At 45.2% G+C, this 24,474-nt stretch overlaps 3 protein-coding genes and 1 long non-coding RNA gene across 5 annotated transcripts in view; 2 read left to right on the top strand and 2 right to left on the bottom strand.

Moving 5' to 3' along the window:
• The window catches only part of LOC6577700 (zinc finger protein ush), a 63,496-nt gene extending 43,536 nt beyond the window's left edge, over positions 1–19,960 (top strand). Inside the window, exons 2-8 of the mRNA XM_002003614.4 lie at positions 1,871–1,915; positions 15,333–16,282; positions 16,355–16,743; positions 16,866–17,132; positions 17,196–18,564; positions 18,655–18,791; positions 18,965–19,960. Coding sequence (XP_002003650.3) covers positions 1,871–1,915; positions 15,333–16,282; positions 16,355–16,743; positions 16,866–17,132; positions 17,196–18,564; positions 18,655–18,791; positions 18,965–19,382 — 3,575 coding nt within the window. The 3' untranslated portion in view covers positions 19,383–19,960. The remainder of the gene's footprint in view (positions 1–1,870; positions 1,916–15,332; positions 16,283–16,354; positions 16,744–16,865; positions 17,133–17,195; positions 18,565–18,654; positions 18,792–18,964) is intronic.
• Positions 19,961–20,352: 392 nt separating this feature from the next.
• On the top strand, positions 20,353–21,053 carry LOC122757192. Its single transcript, XR_006357129.1, has 2 exons — positions 20,353–20,642; positions 20,714–21,053. It is a non-coding gene; the product is annotated as an uncharacterized LOC122757192 (long non-coding RNA).
• Positions 20,913–22,143, bottom strand: LOC6577699 (SUMO-conjugating enzyme UBC9-B). 2 transcript variants are annotated; one of them, XM_015165796.3, is made up of 2 exons: positions 21,994–22,143; positions 20,913–21,942 (listed from the first exon to the last, which is right to left on the bottom strand). In XM_015165796.3, exon 2 carries the CDS (start codon positions 21,820–21,822, stop codon positions 21,343–21,345), a length of 480 nt encoding a protein of 159 aa, XP_015021282.1. In that variant the 5' UTR covers positions 21,823–21,942; positions 21,994–22,143; the 3' UTR covers positions 20,913–21,342. The 2 variants fall into 2 exon arrangements, with proteins under 2 accessions (XP_015021282.1, XP_002003649.1); XM_002003613.4 differs by having other exon boundaries at positions 20,913–21,922.
• Positions 22,144–22,473: 330 nt separating this feature from the next.
• Positions 22,474–24,328, bottom strand: LOC6577698 (minor histocompatibility antigen H13). Its single transcript, XM_032728383.2, has 3 exons — positions 23,954–24,328; positions 23,026–23,876; positions 22,474–22,961 (listed from the first exon to the last, which is right to left on the bottom strand). Exons 1-3 carry the CDS (start codon positions 24,164–24,166, stop codon positions 22,850–22,852), a joined length of 1,176 nt encoding a protein of 391 aa, XP_032584274.1. The 5' UTR covers positions 24,167–24,328; the 3' UTR covers positions 22,474–22,849.
• Between the last annotated feature and the right edge of the window lie 146 nt (positions 24,329–24,474).

Below are 24,474 nucleotides of genomic sequence, written 5' to 3'. Positions count from 1 at the left end.
GTCGAGAGCGAGAGCAAGTGAGAGCGTGAGCGAGAGCGAGAGCGAGAGCAACACCGCGCGCAGACAGAAAATTTCATTAGTCAGCCGCTTGGGCTGCGCTCAGTTAGCTGTAGAACGCGAAGCGAACAGCAACGAGCTCCGTGTGTATGTCAATCAAACGCTCAATCAGTCAATCATTGAGTGCCGCGTAAATTACGTGCGTGAGTGCAAGTGTGCGTGTGTGTATGTATATACATATATATGTGTAGCAAGTGCAAATAAAACATGTGCAACTTTGTGGCAAATGCAAAACAAACTTAGATTTATACAATTTCGCGCTGCAACTAAATTCTCTGCCCCCACCCCCCTCCTCATCGCTCTCCTAGTAAACGGATATATAGAAGCGCCATGATCAGCAGCCATTCAACGGCAACAAAAGGTGAGACAAGGTTGATCCGTGGGTGCAACAAGCAGCTACCTCTCCCTATCTGTTGCACTCCTCTCTCTCTCTCTCTCTGTCTCGCTCTCTTTCCATCTCTATCTCTCTCGCCGTTGAAATATCCAAGCGACAGACAGCTACTCAAGCCGAGAGTATCCCCCAGAGCTGGAGTTGAGGCAGCTTTTGGGTTTTGCTTATCAGTCGACTATCTGCGCTGTGTGGCTACACATTCATTCCTGGACAAACATACACACATGTGTGTAAGTGTGTGAGTGTGTGTGTGTGATATCTACAATCTGGCGAATGAAGGAGAAATAAAAAAACGACGAGGAATTCTGCGGATTGTTGTTATTATTGTTATTATAATTCCTTGAAGTGAATATCAGCAAAATATAATCAAAACGAGAAAACAACAACAGCCACTACAACAACAACAACAACAACGAATGTAGCTCTGAGTTGGACTTGGACTTGGACTTGGACATGGTCTTCGTCTTCTTCGTCTTCGTCTTCGTTTACGTCTGCTTCTGCGTCTACGTCTGTTGGCTCTGACCATGCCAACTACTGGAAACGCGCGTTGTGTTGTGCGTACTTAACAGATACGATGGCGATATGACCAGCAACAACAACAACAACAACAACAACAACAAAAACAACAACAACAATTGAGCAAACATTGTTTTCACTTGAAGCAATTATTGTGTATTATGAATAACATGTATACAATAACAACAATAACAACAAAAAAAAACTTTGCATTCGATTTTTTATCTTCCGGCTGCAGTTATCATAGATTTAACTCATTTCCCGCTAAAAACTGTTGCACTTAGCGAAAATATATAGTAATATGTTGATATTGTATTTGTGTCTAGGTTTTGGATTATGTTTCCACAATGAATTCTGCTTAGATATTTGGATTTTTGGTATACCCATTAAAAATGTAAATTGAGGGTATATTAGTTTTGTGACAATGTTTGTAACAGGCAGCAGAAGTCGCGGCAATCCCATAATGCACTTTTATGTATTTTTGAACCGAATGTCGAGCTGAGCCTATATAAACTTGTCTATCTATCCACTGTTTGGCTGTCTGTTTATGAGTTGGCTTACACTTTGACTAATTCTTCTTGACTTCAGCAACATTTGATCCATTAAACTTTTTCATAAAACAATCATCTGTTATTATATTATTATATGATTCTATTATTATTAATCATCATATCATATATAATTAATTTTATATTATTTATTTTATTATATTATTTATAATATATCATTTTGCTTATTATTTTTTATTTGTTTGGCTATTTAGTATATTATAATTTTATAATCTACAAATTATATACATACATATAATACACATTTAAGTACTTCTTTTTACTTAAACCACCCTTTTCTCCTCAGTGCATTTCAATTGCCATTTTACTTAAATTTTTAACTCTTTTGCCATTGCAGGTGATTGTTCCGATACCACAGAAGAGATGACCGTCGACAGCAGAGGTGAGTGATGACAAACTTTCAGGCCAGCAGACCCACTTAGCGACCCAATACCCTCTCCCACCGCCCACCACCCATCACCCCTTCGGTAGTAGCCAAAAGCTGTTATCTCTTTGCAGTCAGCAGCGCATTTCCCAGTGGCAGACACCAAAACGCTTAATGCCCAGCATAAATTGCTTGTTATGTGTGTGTGTGTGTGTGTGTGTGTGTTGTGCGTGTGTTGGTGTGTGTCGAGTGGCTCTCGCAGTTGTCGCCTGCTGCGCTGCTGATATTTTGCCAATAAAAATTTAATCTGCTCGCATATCCAGTGTCAGCGCGAGCCATCCTTCTAATTTAATACCAATTTCTCATACTTCGCCACTTCTACTTTGTCTTCTTTCTCGTTTTGCTTCTTCTTTTTTTTTTTTTTTTTTTTGCTGGGTGCTTCGTTATCAGTTGTGGTGCAAGGCCAAAAGCGTTGATTGGTCGGCAAATGCTAAACCCAAAAGCCACAATCCACTCGCACCACCCGCCTAAGCTGCGACTGCGGTTGCGTTTTTGACACCTCAACTTGATGCGAACCCTTTTGCCTGCTGCCCTCAGCCTTGTCTGTTGGGCTGCCACCCTGCCGGCGACAGTTGACAACCCCTTTCTCTTTATAACTGTGTATATGTATATATTTTGTAACAGGATATGGAAGGCAACCCCCGCGCTCTGAAGTGCCTGTCAAGTTGTGCGTGTTTTGACTTAACTGGCATCATCATTGGCATCAATTTCGTATCACTTCATAATCATCAGCAATGTCAACGCAAGCCGCACCCCTACCCCAGCCCCTAAACTCTAACCCCGTTGGCCTAACCCTAAAACATGAGACTCGAGCCAATTCACATTCAATGGACAACTGATGATGTTGTTGCTCGTAATGATGATGATGATGATGGTGGTGGTGGGCTGATAATGACGTTGTGAGTGTGGCTGGTCAACCTGCGACCTTTGCTGGGGTGTTTGAATGGACGGGTTTGCGGGTAGCTGGCACCACATTCCACGCCATTTCGCTGCCTTCTCAAGCATTCATCATTAATAATCCCCAAGCCGGCAGGCATTGGGGCTGCCCCATCTCTCCTCCGCTCTGTTGGGGCCCTCCACGTGGTCTTTTTGTGCTGCGTCAGTGAAAGATTTGCAGCAGCCACACACACACACACATATACATACATACATACATACATACATACATACATACAGACAGACAGACAGTACGAGTGGCCCAGTGGGCGTAACAGCACGCCAAAAGTGGGCGTTTGTCTGCGCTAATCTTTATCTAGCTGTTGACACTCCATGGCAGCGCAGCAGACCAACCAGCAGCAGCACCAGCACCAGCAACAACAACAATGAGATTTTCAAAAAAAAAAAAAAAAGTGTTGCAAAGCGCAGAGTCACATTCCTTTCAGCCTCGTCGCTCGCCCTATCTCGCACGCTGTGTCCCCCTACCCCCTGCCTCGTCCGTCCACCTCAGCTGCCCATTGGCCTGTTCAATGTCAGATAACTGCTTTTGGCTTTTGAATAAAGCACCTGAAGGGGCATAACAACTGGAGCGAACTATATGCTAAGTGTTGCAAAATTTCAACATTTCTAAATTGATTCGTATAATACATATACATATGTATTTTAAATTGACCTATCTATTTCTATCTATCTACTATATGTAGTCATCCAATATTTTAGAAAACTTAATATACTTGAAGTGTATATAGAAATGTCTAAAATTTAATTTATTTTTACTTCTAAAGTCTGATATAGTATGGCATAATATAGTGAAATATATTTAGATGTTGATCAAACAATTTTTTGTATTTATTTTATTTATTTAATTTATTTCATTTATTTAAATGTTAAATTTTTTTTTTTTTTTTTTCGTTTGTTTTGATGTAAGCAATAAGCAATCCATATATTTCCGTAGTTACATTATGTCACTCTCAAATTGATATTTCGCTTATTATTGTATTATGTATACTATTGTATTATTATATTACGATCTTTGGTCATATTTATTTTGAGGCTTACCTCCGTTTATATTTATCCTTTTATATTTAGTTTAATATTATCATCATGGCAAGCCTAAACTTATCCAAGAGCTATGACAATCATTAACAATTATCAGTCTTTCGACATCAAGAATATTGTTTTCCATTCAATGTATCATCGCCAAACTCATTATTTAGCATTTATCGATAGTATATATAAATTGTGATTATTGTCACCTGCTCGCTCGTTTTGCAACACTGCTCCTGCTGCTGCTGCACATCTGCCAGTCGTGCACGCCCCGCAGCAACAGTGCTACATGCGCTTAGCTTTTGCTTTGTTTGTTGCTGCTGCTTGCCCAGCCCCTAACTAGGGAGGTGGCCGCCCAGCGAGGCAACCTTGCAGTGTTTGTTGCTGCTGCTGTTGTTGTTGCTGTTGGTGCTGATGATGCTGCTCACTTTTGCCGCTCTTCATTTGCTGCTGCTGCTGCTGCTGCTGCTGCTGCTGCTGCTGCTGTGCAATGTACTGTAAGCGCATCTACAAGCTGCGCTATCTCACTTGCTCGCTCTCTATATGTGTGTATGTGTGTGTGCTGTATGTGTATGTGTGTGGTTTTTATCTATAAAATTCATGAATGCTTCGGCTTATCTGGCAGAATTGCATACTTGCAGCAAACCAGCGCCTGGCCTGGCCTCCGCTTCAGCCATAGTTGCTGTTGTTGTTGTTGTTGTTGTTGTTGGGAGCGCTTTTTGGTTGGTTGCTCTTGGCTGCTGTTGCTAGCTGCTGGCTGCTTGTCTTCTAATGGCGCTAAGTGAGCTGCCTGCCTGCCTGGCTGCCACACCCCCTTAGCCACCTCCTCTGCCTACCCACACATGCACAGTGGAGCGCCAGTCTCTAATGGCATTTTATCTGAAGCATAATTTTTTATTATTCGCCTGCCTGAGCTGTTGTTGTTGTTGTTGCTGTTGTCTTCCTTTTGGCCTGGCTTAATGACAATCCAAAATACACACAGACAGCAAGTCAAATTGTTAGATAGCTTTTCGGCATGTAATTAATCATTTGACGGCCGACTTTTTGTTGTTATTTTTTTCTCTTTTTTTTGGATTTTGTTTTGTTTGCTGTTGACTATCGCGACCAAGTTAAAGGCAGCAAAACAGCGCAAGTTTGGCATGCGGGACGCATTGCAACCCATGCTGCGGGCTACAAAATAGTCAACCGCAGCAGCAGCAGCAGCAGCAGCGACAACTGCACAAAAAAAAAGCAAACAAACAAACAATATATGTATATATGTAGGTATATGAAACCCAACAATCGCTCAACAGTGAGGCTAAAACAAAAATCCATTACACGGCTGGCTTATCAAAAGCGTCCATCGTCTCCAGCAACAACCACAACAACAGCATTCCAGCTCGCATTACGCATACGCACGGTGGCCGCATTGGTAACTGAACTGAAGTGAATTGAGTTGAGCTGAGCTGGGCTGAGCCGGCCGGGGGGTACGCAACGGAACTAAAGGCAACTTTCGCTTGAATTGAATTGGCGCCTGCTCATATTTTGTATTTATGATTAAGCGCACAGCTCGAGAGTGTATATGTGTGTGTTGGGGTATCAAAGATTACAGCGCAAAAAACCCAAAAAAAATGGTAGCCTTGTAAAGGGTTTTCATTGACTTTCTTACTAAACTTGTAGCTGAGCTTTTTGTTTTCGCCAATCAATAATATTTTTTCATTTCGGTCATGTGCATATAGCCGTGATTCACTGTATAGCATCTACACTATGCAAGCTTTTTTTTTAATAAATTTTAGTATATCATTTAAAGTTTTCATTTATCATCAAGTTAGCATACAGTTATTTATTTTATGAATTCTCTTGAAGAACTCATTGACTCTAGCCTGAGCATCTACATATTTCAGCTGTATTCCATCATATTTTAGATTCTAATTATTAGATTCACTTGATAAATGCATATCGTTTCCTCTTAATATTGATAAATTTCCATGATATATGTATTACACAACATCCCATTCATGCTCATAAATAATATGAACAAAATTAGATTACTTTGGTTGAGATTATATGGCATATACATGGCTGAGCCTAAGGAGGCGTTTAATGAGTTATGAGGGTATCAAATCTGTGGCAGCCCCCGGGCTATGGCTTCACCCTTTCCCCTTGCTCTACTTGCCGCCCCCTGGCTCAGAGGCGGCGGTGTCATATAAAATTTACTTGAGTTTTTAACAATAAATTACACAGAGCTGCTGCACATGTGTCCAAATATTTGCACACACACACACACACACACACGGGGTGGGCGAGAGGGTGCTTTTGGGGCTAGGGTAGGGGTTGGCAGGCACTTGGCCTCGTAATCCTTTTGCGCGCAAGCATTTATGAAATTTATTCGCTCGCTTTAACTGAAAAAAAAAAAAGAAATTCAGCTTATCGCTGGCCACAGATCACGGAGCACGGCAAACAGCCAACGGCTCAAGTCCTTCTGCTGCTCCAGCTCCTGCGCCTGCTTCTGCGCCTGTCTTGGCGGATGATGAGCTTCGAGCAGGACGATGATGATGATGGCTTCGACTTGAACTGGTCATAAAATGTGCGAGTCTCGGTGTGAGTGTGTGTGTGTGTGTATATTTGTGTATGTGTGGGTAGCTGTTGTCAGCTTGGCCTTGTCCTTGCGGCTGCCAAAGCAAAGCTGACGGCTAAGAGCGGACATAGCTAGTGTAAGGACTGGGGATGAGGTGTTGGGGCTGGGCTTGTGGTTTGTGGTTTGCGTCCAGGTCGTGGGGTAGCTGCTCAACTGTCTGGCTTGGCAAACGACTTGGCTGCTCCCTGCGGTGGCCATAGCACCACACAATCCTTTGGATAAATTTTCTTATCTTTGTCGACCAGACGATGATATTATTTTTAATACAGCAGCCCAAAAGCTCCGTGTATGTCTGTGTGTGTGTGTGTGTGTGTTCGTGTGTGAGATTTATGTTGTAATTTTTTTATGTGATATGAGACGCATTATATTTGGGCTGACTTTTCATCATTCTTGTATTTTTTTTTTTAATGCCTGCTTACCACAATAAATGGCTGGCATGGCATGTGTGGCATGCTTGTCATTCGCTGTCACATCAAGGGTATTCAAATGGCTGTCAATTAGCCAGTTAGAAGCCTGCAGACCTCTTCTATTCACTCAAATCATTTCTGTTTGCATGCCATCGAGTGACCCTCGTCAATTGGCATTTTGCAGAATAAACATATTATTGTTGTGCTTGTTGGCATTCCAGATTGCCACAAGTTGTGCGTGCAACATTCTGTGGCACAAGTCCTAAACGCAAACAATCGCAACATAAATCGAATTATTTCAAATTGAATTCGTGGCTGATTTGCTAGATTGAGTTGATTTGTTGAGTCAGCTCTATGTGTGTGCAAGTGTGCGTAAATGCCAGTTTAAGTGTTGAACAATCCCAAATGACATTGCAGAAAACGTGGGTGCAAAAAACAGATTTTATTTAATATGTGCAAATAGCACAGAGTAAAGCTAAATGCATTTTACTTGATTTAAGATTTATTTAATTAATTTACAGTGTATTAAAATAACAAAAAATACAAAAAATAAATATTTTATTAGCTAATTTAGCTATTTATTTATTAGATATTAGACTAATGGCATAATTATGTTATCTATGTGTGCTGTTAGCTTGCTACTATGCTCTATTAACTAACAGTTTTTACCCCATTAGTCACTGCTGCTATCAGCTATTGAAATCAGATGAACTTCGGAGTATATCTTCATTAAGCGCTACACACTAGAGTTTTCTTACTTGTTTTAAGTGCAACTTTGATGATCTTCGTATCGCATGGCATTTTATGAGCGAAGCATCAACTCATCTGCCGTAGCTGCTGCTGCTGTTGTTGTTGTTGTTGTTGCGGCTCCATCCACCTCCTTGGCTGCTCGTTAAGTTTTGCATAAAAGGCCACACTTTGAACTCATTACAAGCTGTTAGCGAGCACTTTGCACTTCATCAACAAGAGCGCCAGGTAGGGGCAGCCAGGTAGGCCACACAATATACCAGCCTCCACAGTGTGTTGTTGTTTTTCTTGTTGTTGTTGTTGTTGTTGCTGGCTCAGCTTGGGTCTGCATTATGGCTTATTTCGCCTTGGCTGTCTTGTCAGTCAACCTGCCCTTGTCGTCGTTGTTGTTGTTGTTGTTGTTGTAGTTGTTGCCTGTTGTAAACGTTTATTGTGCCACCAAAAGAGCAGCGCGGCGTCTGCTACGGCACACATAAGCACACGCACACGCACACACACACACACACACACGCACACGCGCGCATTTTGGGCGCCTAATTGGTAGGTAATGATGTGTCTGCTGCGCCGCTTTGTTAGTCACTCGAGCGCGGTGGCAAGCTCGTTGCTGCTCGTTGCTGGTTGCTGCCGCATGTTGCGTGGCCTGTTTTATATCGTTCATTCTTTTTGCCAACTGGACTTGGCGCTGGGCGGCTGCGTGTCGGCATTTCGCTTTGTACTCTTGTTAACTGCTTGTTGGAGCTGCTGTTGTTGTTGTTGCTGTTGCTGTTGCTGTTGTCGTTGTCGTTGCCTGCGCGCATCTTGTTAGCAACTTGCCTCCTACTTGTGCCTCCCGCCACCAACTGCTGTGGGTTCGGTGTGTGCGGTCCGTTCTTGTTTTTGTTCCTGTCTTTGACTTGTTGCAATTTTTGTGCGCGCTCTTCACACAGCTTGCAGCAATGTTCGCGCCTCTTTAATTTACTGCTAAAAAGATCTCAACAACTGGACAACCTTCCGCCCGGCAGCAGTTCCGCTCCGATCCGCTCCGCCGCTGCTTTTAGCGTTGATAAACTCATCAAAGTCATCAAAAATTGTTGAAGCAATGAAGTTAACACAATGCCCGACACGATTTCGCAGCTGCAGCCCGTCGCCCCGGCCACGCCCACGACACTTTTTTTGACGGGGGCGTGTCGCCGCCCTCACGAATTTAATGTAACTGTAAACGAGGGCAAACGAGAGAAATTTCCGTTTGTTCCCCTTGTATTGTCGCTGTGTTCATTTATGTTGCTGTCGTGTCTATGAGTTGCTGTTGTTTTGCTGTTGCTGTTGCTGTTGCTGTTGCTGCTGGGGCAAATACATACAATTGAATTGTCAGCAATGGCTGGCAACAATTGTCAGTTTGTTGTGCTGCTGAAATGTAGTTGATTGATCTGCCAGAAGCGTGATTTGTTTACAGCAATTGCAATGTTGCTGCCGAGGAACTAAACAACAGCAGCAACAGCAACAACAGCAGCTGCAGCTTGTGTTGCTGATGCGCCCAGCAACAAACATTGCGCTGCGATGTTAATCCCGTGAACAAGGGGACGTTTATGCAAATGAAGGCCGTGTTTAATAAACGCAAATTATGAGACTGCTAGCAACATGTTGCTGCTCGACAACAGCAACATGGCTAGTGCAACAGGCACACACACACACATATGCGCGCGGGCTGGCAAAGCGATTATAGATTAGCAACATTCAAACTTGCACTTGGGTCAATTTAAATTTGTGCAACAGTTGCAACAGGCACGGAAACAGCAGCAGCGGCAGCAACAACAACAACAACACACAAGATAGTGGGAGCAACAGCAGCTGAAAGTGCAGATCGCAATTGATCAGCCGAATGGGAGAGTGTATGTGTATGTGTGTGTGTTGCTAACAGACGACAACTGTTGCTGCTGCTGCTGCTGCTGTTGCTGCTTCGGCTGCTGCTGATCAAGCGATCAAGCGCTGGCAACAGCAACAATCGACGCTGAGCGTGCTCACACGAAATTTTCAAGTACTGCGACAATTTCTGAACCCAAAACCCTGCAGCCCCTGCTAACCCCTGCAGCCTTATCAGCATGCCGTGCCGCACTGGCAACAGCAGCAGCAGCAGCAACCGCAACAGCAACAACAACAGCTGCAACAGCAACACATCTCAACAGTTGCATCAATTGCTCAACATTGAACTCTGTGCAGAGGCCCAGACAAACATTTACCCCGTCCCTTGCCCCGCCCCTGTCGCATCATTTGCACGTTTTTTAATTAAGACATCAAAAAGAGTTTGGAGACTCGCTTGATTTCGAGGAATTGCCTGCCGTCCTCCTCCAGTTCCGTTTCGCGTCCGCCCTGCCAAAGCAGCCACAGACTTTGTGTTTTCGTAGCTTCTATAGATTGCAGATTGTACTACATGGTTAGCCTCCGCCCCCTCGCTGAAGCAGCCGCAGCCACAGCAGCAACAGCAGCAACAGTCGTCGATACTTTGTATGCCCATTCGCCTGGTGACATCTACGTGGAGCTGCGCTACGTGCGCTAAATTAGTCGCCAGCTCTGAACTTTAGAGTCTAGGTCGAAATCTGTATCGCAGTTCGCGTTCGAAGTTGCAGTCAGTCGAGCTTCATGTTATTCAGAGTCAGAAAATCAAGCAACAATTGCATGGAGAACTGCTGTACTTTAAGGGAGCTGAACTTGACTTTGGCTACGGCAAAAGAATGCAACACAAAGGGGAAACTGCAAATTCACTATAAATTGTGTTTCATTTAAATATGAATCTGTGTAGCTTCTGTTTGACTAAAAATTGACAATGAAACAAAATATCTTATTTAAATTATTTATGAATATAACTTAGAGTACTCTCCGAAATACTCGACTAGCAAGTGACGAGAGTTATTTGAAGTACTTAAAAATTGCTCACAGCTTGGGCTGAGCTATTACCTAAAAAGCTGTGAAGCTAAATATGTTATTTACATTTTATGTATCCAACGATAATAGTTAAATATCGTCCATAGCTTGATCAAAACTGTAGAAATTCTCATGATTCCCAAAATATGGTTTATGATATTGACTTAAGATTAATACCAATCAATTTATTATTATTCTTTAACTTATACTTGAAAAATATCATATACGTTAAATATTCAAGAACTTAATGAACAAAATATATAAATAAATAATCAACCAAGATTAGAATCTCGCTTATCTCTCACGTAATTCGTAGGCAACTAGTAGCCAATGAATTGCAGCTGCTGCTTTTTCAATTTAATCAAATTTTATAAATTATTAAGTTATTCAACTATTTAAATATAACTATATTATATAAAAATACACATATTTTGATATTTAGCTTAAACAAATACAATTTAATTTTGCAATACGCCTGTAAAGCGCAAAACAGCGAAGCCAAATTGCTTATCCGCGATCAAAGAATCAAAGAATTTCACTCCACCGCCGTTTCCCATAGCGCTAAGGAGGTGCTGAATAAGAGAAGAAGAAGAAGAAGAAGCAGCATCAGCAGTAGAAGAAAAAATAAGCTCAACGCAAACTGCGAGTAAATCACGAATAGCTCCGCGAAGCCCCCAAGATATGAGAATGTTGATTATTTGCACGGCTTAACGCTCAAGATGCAGCTGTGTCGGCTAAAAGATACCCTGTCTGCCGGCATACACACGTTATAAAAGAGGAAATGCAAGCTTTTTAGATCTACAAAAATACTAACAGATATTAAAAACATGGAGAAATTTGAATTTGAATTTTATTTTATATGAAAATGAAACCCATTTTATTTTATTTTAATTGTTTATTTTTTTTCGTATATATATTCATATATATTCATTTTAGGCATAAAATAATTTTGTTGGAAATGGAAAACTATTCTTATTATTAATTTCCACTCCAACAACAACTTGTTGCATGATTTACAGTTTCAATGAATAGATCTATCCACTTGATACACTCAGTCAAACAACACTTTAAGTTAACCTCTAACTACTGCCAAGGATTACAGGGTATTAGCATTGAACTTGCAGCCAAAGTGTGAAATGAAATGCTGCCCGCAACGCGATTCTCTTTGCCGTTTTTCGAATTGCTGAATTTAGCGCACTCTCTGCATTTGTTTTTGCTGGCTTTTGTTGTTGATTAATAACAATTGATAGCAGCCCGAGCCCCCGAAGCCTGGCGAACCTGTGCTCAAGCGGAGTCCCACTGCTGCTGCTGCTGCTGCTGCTGCTGATGGCGTTGATTGCCACGAGGTGGCAACATTTTCGCGCGAAAATGAAGATTTTCGTTATCAGGCAGAGCAGACCTGAGCTGAGCTGAGCTCGGGCTTTGCTGCGCTCTCATCGCTCTGGCTGCGATTGGGCAACTCACGTTTTTCAATTTGTTTCCGCTGGGAAAATTTGTTTAATTATAAGCAACTAAAATAGTTGTGCTCCTGCTGCAGCTTCCACTCCCCCTCCCACCTGCACTCCTACTCCCCATGCAAAGCGCGCCGGCTCTTAGCACGCCCCCACCAAACATTACGCATACGCCCCCGTGCAACTGTTGCAAGTACAGCCAAGTCTTGAGCCGGCCAGACCAACTGGCGGCAGCTCCAAGCTGCACCGTCTAGCGTCTGCTGCGTCTCTGCCACACAACAATCAAGATTCCAAAACGCTCGCCACCAAATGAACTTTCAGCTTGGAGCTGTGCAGCTGGCCTAGAAGATATGGCGTCTCTTTAGATACCCTGTAAAGCTGAACTTTTGTAAATATCTCTATCTCTATATTGATATAGTGAATTGGAGAGATCTTTACTCTCTCAGTCTAGTGTGTTTCTGACTATCGATAGCTGACTATCATAGCTATCGAAAACAAAGTCTGTATACCGGCCTTCCAGCCCTGCTTTATAATATCATATAGCATATATTCGATAATATTGTATTTCCTAGGAAAAAAATATTTATCTCACTTAGCCTCTTTACAGGGCATTCCTTGCCTATATAGAATTTTTTTTTTATTTTTCCTCTTTCTATTAATTATTCCTCTTACTAGAACTCTACAGGGTATCTCTCAGTTATCTACTGTCTGCTTTTATCTAGGTTTTTTTTTTTGAGTTAACTGACCTTCGGCTCGCAGCGATTAGCTGCGATGGCGGTCCGGCATTCAGCAGCGACAAATGAACAAAGGGTCGCCTGGCTCTGTCCTCCCCTTCCCGCTCCTCCTTCCCTTTGGTGAGCCCCTGCGCTGCTGCTGCCTCCCCACTCAATCGCTGCCTTACTTTCAGGCTGCTGGCCCTGGTTTGAGCCAAATTGCTCGATTGTTTATGGCTGCATACAACGCCCACCAGCAGCAGCAGCAGCAGCAGCCTCAGCAGCAACAGCACCAGCAACAGCGGCAACAATGCTGGCCAAGTGAGAAACCAGCAACAATAATCTGCCGGCTGATAAAACGAAGCATCCCCTTGTGCCCTGCCCTTACCATGGCCACAGTCTTCAAGCTGTCTGTGTATGTGTGTGTGTCGCTTATCGGCGAGGATCGATCGCAACTGCGACGGCAACGCCGCAGCGCAGCTGATTTAACAAATTGATAAACAATTGTTGGCGTTGGCGTTGCAAGTGTGTGCGAGTGTGTGTGTGTGTGTATGTGTGTGTGTATATGTAAGGTGTGCGAGGTGGCGTAACGTTACGAAATGGCTAAACAAACGATACAGCAACAACAATAAAATGACGCAGAGCAGAGCTAATCCTCAGCAGCAGCAGCAGCAGCAGCAGCTGTTGCTGGCAACAGCAACATCAGCTTTTTGGGCTGCTAGGCAGGTCCATTGTTAGCTAAGCTTTGGCTTAGCCCGCACAGCCTTTGCAGTTGCTCTTGCTGCCGCTGTTGCTGCTGTTGCTGCTGTTGCTGTTGCTGTTGCTGCTGTTGTTGCTGGCGTGTAGTTTGCGCCGTAACCGGCAAACACTTTACGTGTGCTGCTTATCGCGCACCAATCGATGGCAATAAATATCTTACAAATAAGCAGAATGCGCTGGAATGCACAGAGGACCCCAAAAGAGTTGAAGCCATCGCATTGGGCTTTCAATGGAGCTGAAATTCGGTTTTGTTTTTGGTTTTTGCTTTTTGTTGTTTTATTTTTTATTTTTTTCGGGCAGAGATGGCGAAGGCAGATGCTGTCTGATTGTTCACGTGCAGCATTTTGTGTGTGAATTCGTGAAAATCGACACTGCAATTAGGGCGAAACGCGCGGTGGGCGCAACCGACGCGTCAATGCGTCCTAAGCAATCAAAAGACTGAGGCGACGAACTTGCGGCACAACAAATTACAGTTGCAGTTGCTATGGCAAAGCAAAGGCCGAGAGCTGCCCGAATGGCCGAATGCCTGACTGGCCGAGCTGGCTGAGCTGGTTGGCAACAAGTTGCGCTGACATTTCAATAGCCAACAATTGACAGGTCAACGCGCATTGGCGGCCCGCACGAGCAGCGCACGGCCGAGCGGGGCCAGCTCTGTGGGCCGCGCTTATCGGCGCCTTCATATCTATTGCTGGCATGTTGTTGTCGGTTGACTGCAACTGCTGCGACTGCGACTGCTGCGACTGCGACTGCAACTGCAACTGCAACTGCAACTCTTGTGCTTATCCGTCGCATCGCTGGTCGTTATAATATTTTGTGGCCAAAGCAAATACAAATCAGATGTCAGCCGGGCCGCTCTAATCATCAACTGTGTGCTAACTCTCTGACCACCATGCGCTTTTCCACTCGCCGGCTTTTCCACGTAATCCGCACAGCGTCGAGATGCGTTAGCGGGATAAACGTTCCAAATGGACTGCGGCCTCAACTTCGACTTCGACTTCGAGCTGGACTTCGACTTGGTCTTGGTCTTGGTCGACAACCTCGCTTGGCTGGTGAGTCGAGTCGAGTGTGGTGGAGTGGAGTCAATGCTCAACGAGGGACAACGTCGCATTGTTTTCACAGCATCGCTGACAATTTGTTCGATAATAATTGCTAACCTCTGGTCACATTTGACACATACATGGCATTTGCCATGGCAGCGGGTAGCGGGCAGCGGGTAGTGGTCAGCGGGAAGCGGGCACCGGGCTGCAATGCCATCAAAGCAGATATATCAAATGGTTTCGTTTGTGTATATCTGAAGTGAAGCTAACTAAGTGAAGCTACTAAGAGATGCCTTGGACTCATAGTTGACCCAAAATTAACGTAGAGGAGAAACAACAAAATTATCCATGCAATACAGAAAACTATGGAACAATCTTTTTTTTTATATACCATATATACCATATAGTAGAACATACTACATTTATAATGCAAAGTATCATAGTAAAATATTCCAAGTCCAAGCTGTAGGCCCCAGTTTCCAGTGCTTAAGTCTCAAGTTAATCTTGATCTTAATAAAAAATTCTAATCTCTAATGAATAATAAAATTTTCAATCTTAAGTCTCTTGCCTTACTTAACTTTACATAACCTCACTTCAGCTGGCTTTCATTACATTCCTGAAGTTAACTAAAAATTATAGAGCCTAATTGCCTAACATCATAGTAGTATATTCCAAGTCATAAGTCTACTCCCATCATCCTATATATCCTTATTTAACCCGTTTTTAATTATATTCCAATTTCGACAAATTATAATACTTGCAGATTCCAAAGATTTGGCCGCACATGAATTGAGCGAGGAGAAGCAGCAGCAACAGCTGGACGAGCTGCCCGAGGACGAGCAGCTGGAGCAGCAAGCTAGCAACGCATCTGAGCAGCTGGAGGAGACCGACATGGATCAGGAAATGGTCGAGGAGGAGCAGGCAGCGGCACAGGAGGCCAGTGCGCAACAGCAGGATGTGGCCGACAGCTCGACGACTCCGCCGCGTAGTCCCACACCTCCTGAGCTGTTGCCCAAGCTGGAGCGTGCCGATTCGCCGGCAACTCCGCCTTCTGTGGCCGCCACGCCCAGTCCGCCGCCAACGCCCACGCCGCCGCTGGTGCTCCCCAAGCTGCGTCTCAATGCGCTACTCGCTTCCGATCCGGCTCTGAAACCCGATGCCAAGGAGCTCAATCTTGAGCCACGTTTGCTCGGTCCGCCGCCACAGCTGGCCAAGTCCGAGCAGCAGCAACAGCAGCAGCAGAGCTTGCCCGATCCCAGCAGTCTGGTGGAGCCGCTGCTCAAGCCGGCGCGCTTTATGTGCCTGCCCTGCGGCATAGCCTTCAGCTCGCCCTCGACGCTGGAGGCGCACCAGGCCTACTACTGCTCGCATCGCAACAAGGATGCCGACGAGGAGTCGGCCGCCGTGGACAAGGCCACAGCCGCAGCTGGCGGCGGCGGCGCCAATCCGAGTGCCAACAGCAGCTCCAGCGGCGGCAGCTCCGGCTCGGAGCCACCCGCCAAGGTGGCGCGCACGGGCAAGCAGTACGCCTGCACGCAGTGCTCCTACAGCGCCGACAAGAAGGTCTCCCTCAACCGGCACATGCGTATGCATCAGACCTCGCCCGCCGCGCCCACCCTGAACAGCCTCTCCGGACTGGCGGCCAACGGCGTGGTGGCTGCCGCCGCCGCCGCGGCCGCTGCGGCCAGTGCGCTCGAGGAGAGCTCTAGTCAAGTGAGTTGGTTGACGAGCAGGTCAGCGCCCAGCCCAAATGTAACTAACTCGCCTCCCTCGTCCCTTTCGCAGCAAATCGATCGCTACTGCAGCGACTGTGATATCCGCTTCAACAACATCAAGACCTATCGCGCCCACAAGCAGCACTACTGCAGCTCCCGGCGCAGCGATGGCCAGCTGACGCCCAAGCCGGAGGCGAACGCCAGCAGCAACACCGGAGGATCCGCGGCAGCAGTTGCGGCCGCAGGAGCTAAGCACAGTGGGGCCCACAGTCCGCAGACGCGCAACAAGACGCCGACTCCTGCAATGGTCGCTGCTGCGGCGGCTGCGGCGGCCGCCGCTGCAGCTGCCGCCACGCTGCAGGTGGCACCGCCGCAACCCTTCCTGGCACTGCCCACCAATCCCATCATCATAGTGCCCTGCTCGCTAATACGCGCCGCCAGCCTCATACCCGGACCACTGTGAGTATAGCCTGGACTGAAATGGAGACTTCGTTAGTTATCCCCTTAACCTAATCTTCAATTTGCAACTGCTTAACTTAAAAGCTTATCTTATCCGCTTTCATTCTTCATTCCATTCGCAGCACCACCTCCACGTCGGGCATTGTCAATCCGGAGTCCACATGCTTCACCCTTGACAATGGCGCCCTCAAGCCGCTGGCCACGGCGCTCAATATCAATGCGCTAGCGGGCAATGCCACGCCCACGCCCACAGGCACGCCCATGCCTACTGGCAATCAGCTGAGCATGCCCGCCCCGGAACCAGAGCGCCCCAGCGCCAGCAACGTCCCGGAGACGGAGTCCAAGACCAGTCCGCCGGAGCCCAAACGCAAGGAGGCCAGTGGCATGCGGTAAGTCCATACATAATCCATAAGTAAACCAAACTTACCCTCCCCTTGTAATCGCCCTCACAGCGATACCACGCCCCTAGACCTATCCCTACGTCGCTCGCCCATTTCGCCGCTGCTGCAGCGCCAGCGCCTGATGGAGGAGGCGCTGCTCAGCGCCGGCAAGGAGAACCTGGAGAGCAGCGGCCGAACCGGTGGCAGCGTGACCCCGGAGCAGATTGTATGCGCGCCCTCGCTGCCCAGCAGCCCCTCGATGAGTCCGTCGCCCAAGCGACGTGCGATCAGTCCGCGCAGCTCCGGTGCGGGCAGCGCTGCCTCCATGTCGCCGCCAGCGTTGGCCGTGCCCCATCTGCTGGACAATCTGCAGCCGTTGCGCTCCATGCTGCCCGGCGACTTTGCGCTATCCGAATCGCTGCTGGCCAAGACCAATCCGGAGCTGGCGCTCAAGCTGGCTGCTGCCGCTGCAGCAGCTGTGGCGGGCAGCAGCAGCAGCGCCGAGCTGGCCAGCAAACTGGGCTTCAGTCCAGTCCAGTCCGGCGCCGCCCCTCCTCCGGCTGTGGCCACTGTCGCAGCCAATGCGCCCAACAGCCAGCCGCAGATCTATGTGAAGCAGGGCGTGTCCAAGTGCATGGAGTGCAACATAGTCTTCTGCAAGTACGAGAACTACTTGGCGCATAAGCAGCACTACTGCTCCGCCCGCAACCAGGACGCGGGCGTGGATGGTGACTCCAAGAACGCAGTGACACCGCCCGCCGCAACGGGCCCTGGCTTGCCTGCTGGCGCGTCCTCCTTGGAGACAACGCCCGTGGCCTATCAGCAGCTGATCTGCGCCGCCTGCGGCATCAAGTACACCTCGCTGGATAATCTGCGCGCGCACCAGAACTACTATTGTCCCAAGGGCGGGGCGGCAGCCACGCCCGCGGAGGCAGCCACGCCGCAGCTGCCGCTGCCCAAGGAGAAGTGCGTCAAGTGCAAGACGCTGCACGATCACGGCCAGCCATGCCCGACGCCCCCAGCCACGCCCCAGCTGGCGCCGGCCAGTGCGGCTGTGGCGAACAGCGTGAACAAGTGCCCGGTGTGCGGCGTGGTCAGCCCCACCGCTGCGCTGGCCCGCAAGCACATGGAAATGCACGGCACGGTGAAGGCATTCCGCTGCAGCATCTGCCAGTACAAGGGCAACACGCTGCGCGGCATGAGGACCCACATACGCACCCACTTCGATAAGAAGACCAGCGATGTCAACGAGGAGCACTACATGACCTGCATCTTCGAGGAGGATGCGGCGGCAGCAGCTGCAGCGGCCGCCCCGCCACCCCCTGCTATGGGCCTGGACCTGCCCGCCGTGACAGCGGCCCAGGAGCAGCTGGAACAGCATGCGGCACAGATCTTCAACTGCGATCACTGCAACTATGCCTCAACCTACAAGGGCAATGTGGTGAGTACTGCTGACAGACAGATGACACTACTGGGCAGCCTGAACTCTAATTATAATCATCTCTCCCTCTCTCTCTCTCTCTCTCTACAGCTGCGCCACATGAAACTGTTGCATCCACACGTGGCAATCAGCTCGCCCTCCATTTCACCCGAGTCCCGTGAGCAGGATGCCAATGCCCATGCCCTGCCCGAGGTGGCGCTGGTGAATGGCGAACGGGAGGCGGCTAGGTAAGCATATGACCTACATATGTCGGGATAGAGTGGGGGAGTGCCTGACTCGGAGATACCCTAAACCTATAGTCAAGTGATACCCAGTTGGGCACTGCCCACGAACCTTGGCTATACACTTTTGATAACACCTTAGAGTCTATAATTCATAGAGTCCTCTCTGTCCATTTCAGTTTCCACATTAAGTCGGAGCCCTTGGAGCCAGCTGTGGCCACGCTGAGTCTGGTGCACGATAACAACAATTCGCCCATTGGCACGCCGCACACGCACATCAAAGCCGAGCCACTGGACATGGGCATGGAGCTGACCCCAGCCACACTGCCGCCACCCATGGCCAATTCGCCGCTGGGGCCGAGCGCTGCGGAGGCCATGAAGAAATACTGCTCCACCTGCGACATATCGTTCAACTATGTGAAAACCTTTTTGGCGCACAAACAGTTCTACTGCAAGAGCAAGCTGCATCGACCGGAGGCCACCGATAGCCCCAGTCCCACGGTGGGCGTCGGTGGCGCCGCCATGCCGCTGCAGTCGCCCAGCGAGCTGCTGTTGCTGCAGAAGAACAAGGAGAATCTGCAAGAGGCGGCCATTTGAGAGAGCCAGCTGATGTGGGAGGTGCAGCGCAAGCAGCTGGAATGGTACTACAAGTGCTTCTGAGCCAACCACACAACCGCGCAGCCACAGACATCAACCACCAACACAACCACAAACATCAACCACCAACACCACCACAACCACCGACACAGTATCGAAAGTATTTCCGGAGAATCTCCAACTGTTCCCCCCTGCGAAGATAGACAGATCCTAATATATAATATCCAGGCAATATATAGATATACATAAAGACATGGATGTATATATACAAATATATATATATGTATATATATTTGTACTGTAGAAATCATGACATATAATGCATGCCAAAGCTTACCACTTAGAGAAGAATTCGCAATTGAAGTGCAAGAAACTACAAGTTTTTCGATATCGAAATAGATCATAGTATATCCAGGGAGTATGCTCCTCGAACTACCCAAAAAATCTAAATGGAGTCTCTCCAAGGTTGGGTTAAACGGTATATAATCCTAATAGATCCAATAATATGCATAATAATTATTGTAAATCCAACAGCGTTCAAGCTTATATAACAAATAAAACTGTGTAATTTAAATATATATAAATATACATATAGACAAGATATATGTATATGTATATGTACTTTATGTATTTATTAAGAGTGTGCGACAATAAAAGTAATTAATTTATTCAAAATAAAATATACAAAATATAAATCTGACTTGTATTCTAAGGGTATTATAATATATTGTACTGCTACTAATTTGAAAACAAATTATTTTTCAGCTCTATTAATTTCTCATTTTTATATTATAAATGTTTCTGGAAATTTTTCAGTTGTTAAAAAATACGCCTCGAAATTCCATTTTTGTATTTTCATAAATAATTGTGAAAATTTTCTGTTGTAAATTTATAAATATGTTTTGAAATTCTTTTTCAGTTTTATAAATATTGTTCTATATTTGATAAACATTTATACACATTTCGGTACGTCTAGAAATATTAAAACACATTTATTTCAACTTTTATACAAACTTTGTATTTATCTGATCATTGAAGTAAGTAAACTTTTCACTGAATTTGTGTAGAACTTACATCTGAAAATAGTAGTGCCAAATTATATTTGAATCTGATTCAAAATCAGAAAGTCTATGCAAAATATTAATTTGTATGGAAAGTAATATTTCATTCACTATGCTCTAATCAATAAAGGACTTTCTGAATTATATACTTATGATCAATAAGCTAACAGAAATCAAATTTCTTCTGCCTACTTTCAGGGTGAGAAATAAAATTAATTGCTTTCTATGATAATTTCATAAGAATTTCCTTTTACCCCACAACCTCCTTAGAGCGTTAACCCAAACACCATACACCAAACACTAACCTAAATCTATAGCTAGCTGTTTTCTAAGATATTCCCGGCGATCATTAAAGGTCAAGTATATTTGCCACGTTGGCAAGAGATGACGTCAGCATCGACTGTGTTGGCCTTGCGGAATCAAATCGAATGACTGATTACATTGTATTATTAGTGAGACAACGTTTAGATGTTATTAAATATATCATATAAATTTATTGAAACACAAATAATGCGAAAATTACAGTGCTGTGAAATAAGGGATACTACATGATGTAATTGTAATTTTAAGTAATTTATATGCATATATATATTTATAATTTATAATTGGTGCAAACCGAATTCATCTTGTTTTTGTTTTTACTATTTATTCTTTTTTTTTTTTATTATTATTATTTTTAAATCAACTTAGAGATATTAAAATGTTTTGTAATTAGAAGAGGCATTCACGAAAAAGCCTCGTTCCTAAATGTTTGTTTGTGTGTGTGTGTGTTAGATGATCACTTGACTGCCTGCCCATTATTAACGTTGATTTGTGTAAGTGTCTGTGTGCTTTCTTAGAGAGTAGCGGTATTCTCTGATGGTGCCTGTTTTCTTCTTCTTCTTCTTCTGTATTACACTCTATTCAGTGGCAGCCATGGCACGCGCCTGTGCACGTACTCGCTTCTCGTACTCCAATCGATTCTGACAATAAATGGTGTATGCCTCCGCTTGGGCAGGATCCTTGATGTTTGGCTCGTTTAACAAGTCTTGAATGCCCAACAAAATCTGTTTGATTGTAATAGCAGGACGCCAGTCTTTCTCCTCGTCCAGCAGCGAGAGGCATACGGTACCCGATGGATACACATTGGGATGGAAAAGTGGCGGTTCAAATTTACATTTTGGTGGAGAGGTTGGATAATCATCCTTAAAGATCATGCGCAGCTTGTACAAGCCGCCCTCCCAGGGTGTCGATTTCTTTCCGGGAATAGCGCACTCCCAGATCATGAGGTTTAATGTGCCATCGGGATTTTTAGCCGGTCGGGCCACAAAGCCAAATGGATGATCCTTTCGCCAAGCCTTACGCTCCTCGCCCAATCGTGTTATTGCAATTCCGGACATTGTGTGCTTTGCACCTCTTGCTTGTCGTTTTTGCGAAATGTATTGCTGTTTCTCCTTTTTGTCTTTCTGCTTCTATCTCCGATGTACACGCTGCTTGCGTCTGTGCAAAAAATATGCACACTATTAATGCTAAAATAGTTAAATATTTAACATTCTAACTTGCATACATACCTTCGATTCAAGTTTGCTGTCCTAAACAGCCAAAACTATTTGCAACTTTGCGTTTTTTCCACCAAACTAGAAAATTTTTACCCAAAATTAGCGCAATTTGACGGCTTCGGCTTGCATTAGGGATGGTAGAAAATATTAATACATCGATACACCACACATTAAAAACGGTGTGACCAAATGAGCAAATGAGCAAAAATCCACAATATACCAGACAACACAACGAACACTTCTATCAATGTGGCTAGTGCTTCTATATTAGTTTCATTTCATTGATAACAATTAATTCAATAAATGAACTGTCAGTAGATACATATGTATATATTTATATACATTTTTATGTAAACTTACATGAAAATCAACGACTGCTGTATAAAATCACTAACCATCACTATCTCTGGTTAGTGATAAATCTCGACCTCACCGATATCCAATAATCGATATTACTCGCAACGGAAAATTTGTATTTGGGATTATCACCGCTGTTTTGGAATATTTCATTTTATTAATGTTCTTATATGTACTTAATTTTGTTACAACTCATTTCTATAGACTTATGGACTTTTGATTTTGTTCAAAAAAAGGATTTGCAAACTATGATCTCAAAGCGTTTAAGCCTAATCGAACGCATTGGTGGTTGTGCCGTGTCCAGGAATAATCCTAAGTTCTTAATAGTCAAATCGTCTTTTTTATCAGATGGAAATTTGCAATAAAGGACGCTAAAATAGAAACTCAATCGCGAAGTATACAATTTACGATGTGCTTATAACTTGTTACTCGTTAAAAATAGAAGACTTGTAAGCGGTTTTTGTAAAAGGGAAGAGAGAGGGAAAGAAAAGCAGGGAATTCATTTAATGAATTATTTTGCTTTTTTGGAATCTTTCTTCTTACTGCTGCTGCTGCTGCTGCCACTCTCGTCTTTCTCCTTTTTCTCTTTCTTTTCCGGCTTTTCCTCAGGATGATCTTCATAGCTATGGAGAAGAAAAAGTTCAGTTTTGGTCATGGCTTTAGCGGGATAATTGTGCGACAACTTACGCAAAGAGCACCTTCAGCTCGCCTCTGACCAGGGCCACCAGCAGGGGGGTGCCCATGCAGGCGGGCACTAGGTAGAGCAGCGCCGGCTGCGCATGCTTGAAAACGTGCATCACAAAGATCGTAGCCAAGAGACCCATAAAGTAGGCAGTTAACGTAGAATAGAAGTAGATGCGCGTCTTGCGCTTTTTGCTGTCATCGAATCGCAGCAGCAGGGCAATAAAGATGCCCGGAATAACGATATCGCCAAGACCCAACATGGCAAAGTTCGATGCGTTGATGCCATTGTCGAGAATGTCTTGGGGAAACACTAGCTTGATGGGCGCCTCAAAGCTCTTGGCCACAGTGACCATGACGTTGGTACCAAATACCCAGAAGATGTCGTAGAAGAACAGACCACTCAGCAATATAACACCAGTGACAAAGTTATTCAAATGCAACATCTCAACGCCGTTGATGGCGAAAGCCAGACCGAACATATTGTTAGCAATCCAGTGCTTCTTCAATAGATACCAAACGCCGATGGCCGATGAGATCATTAGGCAGATGATGTCGTGCGTGGAGAACTTGTAGTTGATGATGTCCTCCTTGTGCTTACCTTCGCCCTTGGTGAAGTGTATGTGGAATGGTATTTTGGGCACAGCAGCTGGCATCAACGAGTTGACAACTGGGCTGAGCAGGTGGGCCAACGCAATAACTCCCAGCACAAAGAAGTAGCCAGTTAGCAACAAGTTGATGTGAACTTTCTGAAAGATCTGAAAGAACATGTACAGGCCAAAGAGTGCCACAGATGCGATAAGTGGAAAGTACATGGCATCCTTCTTGGTCATTGTGTCTGCCTTCTCGCCTGTCGACTACGGAAAACATGTGAAAGTTAAGTAAAGAGTGAAAGCATGCAACAAAAGAGCGGCTCAAGTACGCGCACACACACCTTTTTCAGTTTATGCAGCTTAACGGAGCGTATGGAACCGAAAATAATGGGCAGCATGGCCATTATGACCAGGCTGCTATACGCCACGGCAATGCCTTCTGGCGTGGATGGCTTCTTTTCGTTTGTAATAGTTTCATTCTTTGCACTTGCATTCACATTTTCTAATATGCCCCGAATTGCCCTTTTCACGCTGCCAATGACTTCCTCCGCCATGTCTACTATTGTGCTGACTTTATCTCAGCTAAGTTTAACTCTATATTTTCGTTGCCCTTGACGATTTCTATTGAAAATCCTTGTTGCTCACGATTGGGGGGTAGCAATTGTGACACGCAGCCACACAACAACAACAACAACAACAGCAATAACTGCAAACGACGCACACGTCAACGCTAGAGATGGCCGATAACATGCTCACTTATCGACTTAAACAGTAAAGGTAAATCAAGCACGGTAGTATATATTTTGATTAAAATTAGCTGTATGTATATAAAATATTAATGTTAATTTTATTAAATATTAAT

The sequence above is a fragment of the Drosophila mojavensis genome, unplaced genomic scaffold (genome assembly GCF_018153725.1).
Source record: "Drosophila mojavensis isolate 15081-1352.22 unplaced genomic scaffold, ASM1815372v1 contig_36, whole genome shotgun sequence".
NCBI classification, from domain to species: domain Eukaryota; kingdom Metazoa; phylum Arthropoda; class Insecta; order Diptera; family Drosophilidae; genus Drosophila; species Drosophila mojavensis.
This window is presented reverse-complemented; position numbering and strand designations above follow the sequence as displayed.

What these genes read in the sequence shown, in the direction of transcription:
- LOC6577699 (XM_015165796.3), bottom strand. Translation starts at nt 21,822, where the DNA reads ATGTCCGGAATTGCAATAACACGATTGGGCGAGGAGCGTAAGGCTTGG.
- LOC6577698 (XM_032728383.2), bottom strand. Translation starts at nt 24,166, where the DNA reads ATGGCGGAGGAAGTCATTGGCAGCGTGAAAAGGGCAATTCGGGGCATA. An exon ending in AGCTGCATAAACTGAAAAAG is followed by an intron (nt 23,877 to 23,953) that starts GTGTGTGTGCGC and finishes TGTTTTCCGTAG; the next exon opens with TCGACAGGCGAGAAGGCAGA. An exon ending in GAGCTGAAGGTGCTCTTTGC is followed by an intron (nt 22,962 to 23,025) that starts GTAAGTTGTCGC and finishes TCTTCTCCATAG; the next exon opens with CTATGAAGATCATCCTGAGG.